This window comes from Branchiostoma belcheri, unplaced genomic scaffold (assembly GCF_001625305.1).
Source record: "Branchiostoma belcheri isolate BF01 breed outbred unplaced genomic scaffold, Haploidv18h27 scaffold1023, whole genome shotgun sequence".
NCBI classification, from domain to species: Eukaryota; Metazoa; Chordata; class Leptocardii; order Amphioxiformes; family Branchiostomatidae; genus Branchiostoma; species Branchiostoma belcheri.
In genome coordinates, this window is record NW_017802407.1 from 2,529 (window position 1) to 6,240 (window position 3,712).

The 3,712-nt window shown below is 45.3% G+C and overlaps 1 protein-coding gene across 1 annotated transcript in view; it reads left to right on the top strand.

Moving 5' to 3' along the window:
- Positions 1-3,405, top strand: part of LOC109475103 (coadhesin-like) — a gene marked incomplete at both ends in the record, with an annotated part of 5,185 nt that extends 1,780 nt beyond the window's left edge. The window contains 5 exons of the mRNA XM_019775644.1: positions 398-673; positions 1,374-1,598; positions 1,798-1,968; positions 2,645-2,815; positions 3,235-3,405. Of these exons, the coding sequence (XP_019631203.1) occupies positions 398-673; positions 1,374-1,598; positions 1,798-1,968; positions 2,645-2,815; positions 3,235-3,405 (1,014 nt within the window). The remainder of the gene's footprint in view (positions 1-397; positions 674-1,373; positions 1,599-1,797; positions 1,969-2,644; positions 2,816-3,234) is intronic.
- Between the last annotated feature and the right edge of the window lie 307 nt (positions 3,406-3,712).

Here is a 3,712-nt window from a genome sequence, read left to right on the forward strand (position 1 = left end):
CCCCCCCCGGGTCCAACCAAGCCCAAAAAAGCCCGGTCTAGATAGGGTTAAAGATAGCTACTGGTGCGTGTTAGCAAGTTTATGTTTGTGGCACGTTTCGTGTGAACAAAATGCCATCTCCCAAATGGTTGGTGGTATAGCCATTGGCCCCATGCAATATTCGTCATTTAAAGTAGCTGGAATTCCTTTGGACAAGTCACAAATATCCAAATGAAAATCGTTCAGGACCTCGGGCGGCCATTGCTTTATTTTACGACTGTTAAAAAACTGTACTTCTTACCACTGGGTAACAAGTCATTACATTAGCCACTAACTTTACTAACTTCATACCGTTGAAGTTAGTGAATGGTAAGTACATTTTTATCAAGCCACCTATACTTGTTCCATTTTTCTACAGTGTGTCCAATATCCGGCTACGTCCGTTCTAATGGAGTTTGCTACAAGGCCTTTGCTGAGTCTAAGACGTATGCTGCTGCCAAACAGACGTGTGCGGCAGACGGGGGACTGCTAGCCATGCCGAAGAATGGCGCGATCAACACTTTCATCTACAACCTGGCAGGAGGTGGAAATCAACATCGTTGGATTGGTCTGACTGACGCCACGGTCGAAGGGCAGTGGGTATTTGAAGACGGCCAAGCCCTGGCGTCTACCGGCTATACCAACTGGGGTCCCGGTGAGCCGAACTCTTTTGGTGGTGGCGAAGACTGTGCCGAAATGCGTGGTGCGGAATGGAATGATTCACCCTGCCAAAACGTCCGGTCATTCATCTGTCAGCTGCTAGAAGGTATGCGTTGTAATTGCACACCTTAAAGATAGCTACTGATGCGTGTTAGCAAGATTATGTTTGTGGCACGTTTCGTGTAAACAAAATGCAGTCTCGGGAGACACTGCAATGCAAAGCTCGGTCTTGTCCAGGTAAGTCGAAATTATACATGATTAACGGCGCAAATGTAATCTCAATGTCTTTTTTTTCATATTATCAAGAAAGATTATATCCTCCTGTTGAGAATGTTAAAAGTTTTTTTGCCAATATGTTATCATAAGACATGGTGGTGACACACTTGAGGTTTTTTTTTAACTCATATTAATGCCACCACCGTTACAAGGGACAATACAATACTCATTTTCACCATAACGAAGTGATGAAAGTTGTGTAAAATGCATTTCCCAAGGGCACAAGATCGGTGTCATGTCAGGACTAGAACCCGGGAACTCTTGGTTCGGAGTCGAGCATTCTGTCGTTACGTCACGAGACCTCACACGTTATAAGTTTACAAAACAGAAAGAGATTTCAAATGCAATCATCTTACCTGCGAATGCTCGTTGCACTTTGCAAGAATACATGTAGAAGTGTCTGTAGTACTACTTAAAAGGGACGGAGACGTGGTTTTCAAGAAGACCCTACATTTCGATGTGTCTCCATGTAGTTAACGGAGGTTGGTCGAGTTGGGGCGGATGGTCTAGCTGCAGCGTGACGTGTGGGACCGGGAGCCAGTCTCGGAGTAGAACCTGCACCAACCCTGCACCAGCTTACGGTGGGGCGAACTGTGTCGGGCAGTCTCGGGAGACACGACAATGCAACGCGGGGTCTTGTCCAGGTAAGTCGAAGTTATATCGCAACAGATGTAGTTTAAACGTTGTCTCTTTCAGGTAGGAAATATAGGTTTCTCCCGTGTGTCACAGGTCGAGTTGAGAATGTTTTTCAAAATTTGCAGCACAGTACGAACATTCCACGGTTAAAAGGGACGGGGTTTAGTTTTTCGAGAAGACCTTACATTTTAATTTGTCTCCATGTAGTTAACGGAGGTTGGTCGAGTTGGGGCGGATGGTCTAGCTGCAGCGTGACGTGTGGGTCCGGGAGCCAGTCTCGGAGTAGAACCTGCACCAACCCTGCACCAGCCTTCGGAGGGGCGAACTGTGCCGGGCAGTCTCGAGAGACACGACAATGCAACGCGGGGTCTTGTCCAGGTAAGTCGAAGTAAATTTTATGGATGACGTCCGCGCGCGCATTGATTTTGGCCTGTTCCTAAAAAAAAACCCAAGAAATTCCGCTTCTTGTGACTATGACCAAAGAGTCACAACAGTGCCGCAAATCGTTAGATTGACGTGAAACCCGTAACGCGAAATGGGTAAAGAGCACATGCTTTGTTTCTGCAGGCCTGCAAAAATGTGATGAAAGAAACAGGACAGGACGACAACTGCTGTTCCACCTGATTTATTACTGTTTTGATGATGAATAAAAGACTTCTTGCTTGTTACACTGTGTCACCTCATTCAATTTGTGTCCTAACATTTGTTGTCTCTTAGTATATTTCTAATCTAGGCATCTTGTTTTTTAGGGCCCTTCTTGTTTAGGGCCCTTTTTGTTTTTTTTTCGCCCTGTCGCATTAGATTTAGGGTCTCAAAAGGACGTCATCCGTAAAATTTACTTGGTGTGGCCTTAAATATCCAAACAGATGTAGTTTCAACGTTGTCTCTTTCAGGTAGGAAATATAGGTTTCTCCCGTGTGTCACAGGTCGAGTTGAGAATGTTTTTCAAAATTTGCAGCACAGTACGAACATTAAACTTAAAAGTGTCTACGATTAAAAGGGACGGAGTTAAGTTTTTCGAGAAGACCCTACATTTTGATGTGTCTCCATGTAGTTAACGGAGGTTGGTCGAGTTGGGGCGGATGGTCTAGCTGCAGCGTGACGTGTGGGTCCGGGAGCCAGTCTCGGAGTAGAACCTGCACCAACCCTGCACCAGCCTACGGTGGGGCGAACTGTGTCGGGCAGTCTCGGGAGACACGACAATGCAACGCGGGGTTTTGTCCAGGTAAGTAGAAGTCATACATGCCTATCGCCCAAAATGTAGTTTCAGCGTTGTCTCCTTCAGATAAGATAGATAATATCGTCTCGTGTGCCAGAGGCCAAGTTGATGAAACAGAATGACACATGCATAGCAGCAACACCTCTGCTGCAGTGCAGTGTGAACCAGTCAGAATTGCCCTGAGGAACGGGACAGACGGTCATCGAAAGGTCGGATGTGAATAAAACACTTGGTTGTTTAAAAAAAAAAACTTCTTTACTCAAAACAGAAAGAGGTGTCCATTTAGATTCTAAAGACAATCATTACCCCTTCGAATGCTTTTTACACTTTGCAAGAATACACGTAGAAGTGTCTATAGCATTACTTGAAACGTACGGAGATTGAGTTTTTCAAGAAGACTTTACTTTTGATTTGTCTCCATGTAGTTAACGGAGGTTGGTCGAGTTGGGGCGGATGGTCTAGCTGCAGCGTGACGTGTGGGTCCGGGAGCCAGTATCGGAGTAAAACCTGCACCAACCCTGCACCAGCGAACGGAGGTGCGAACTGTGCCGGGCAGTCTGGAGAGACACGACAATGCAACGCGGGGTCTTGTCCAGGTAAGTCGAATTTATATCGCTTCAAAAAAAGACTCAACGCTGACTCCTTCAGATGAGAAAAATCGTTTTCTTCCGTGTGTCAAAGGTGGAGTTGGGAATGTTTTTTTCAAAATTTGCAGCACAATACACGGCGGTCTGTCACCACGGTATTCTTTCCCATTGGCGGGGGCGTTCGATAAAGTATCGGGTTACAAGACGCTATTTTGGGCTAACCGTAAAACATTTGAAAATAAACAAAATAGTATCGAAGGGAAATTTTTTTTTGAAATAAAATAAAAATATCGTTTTTAGATACATTGAATGGTGA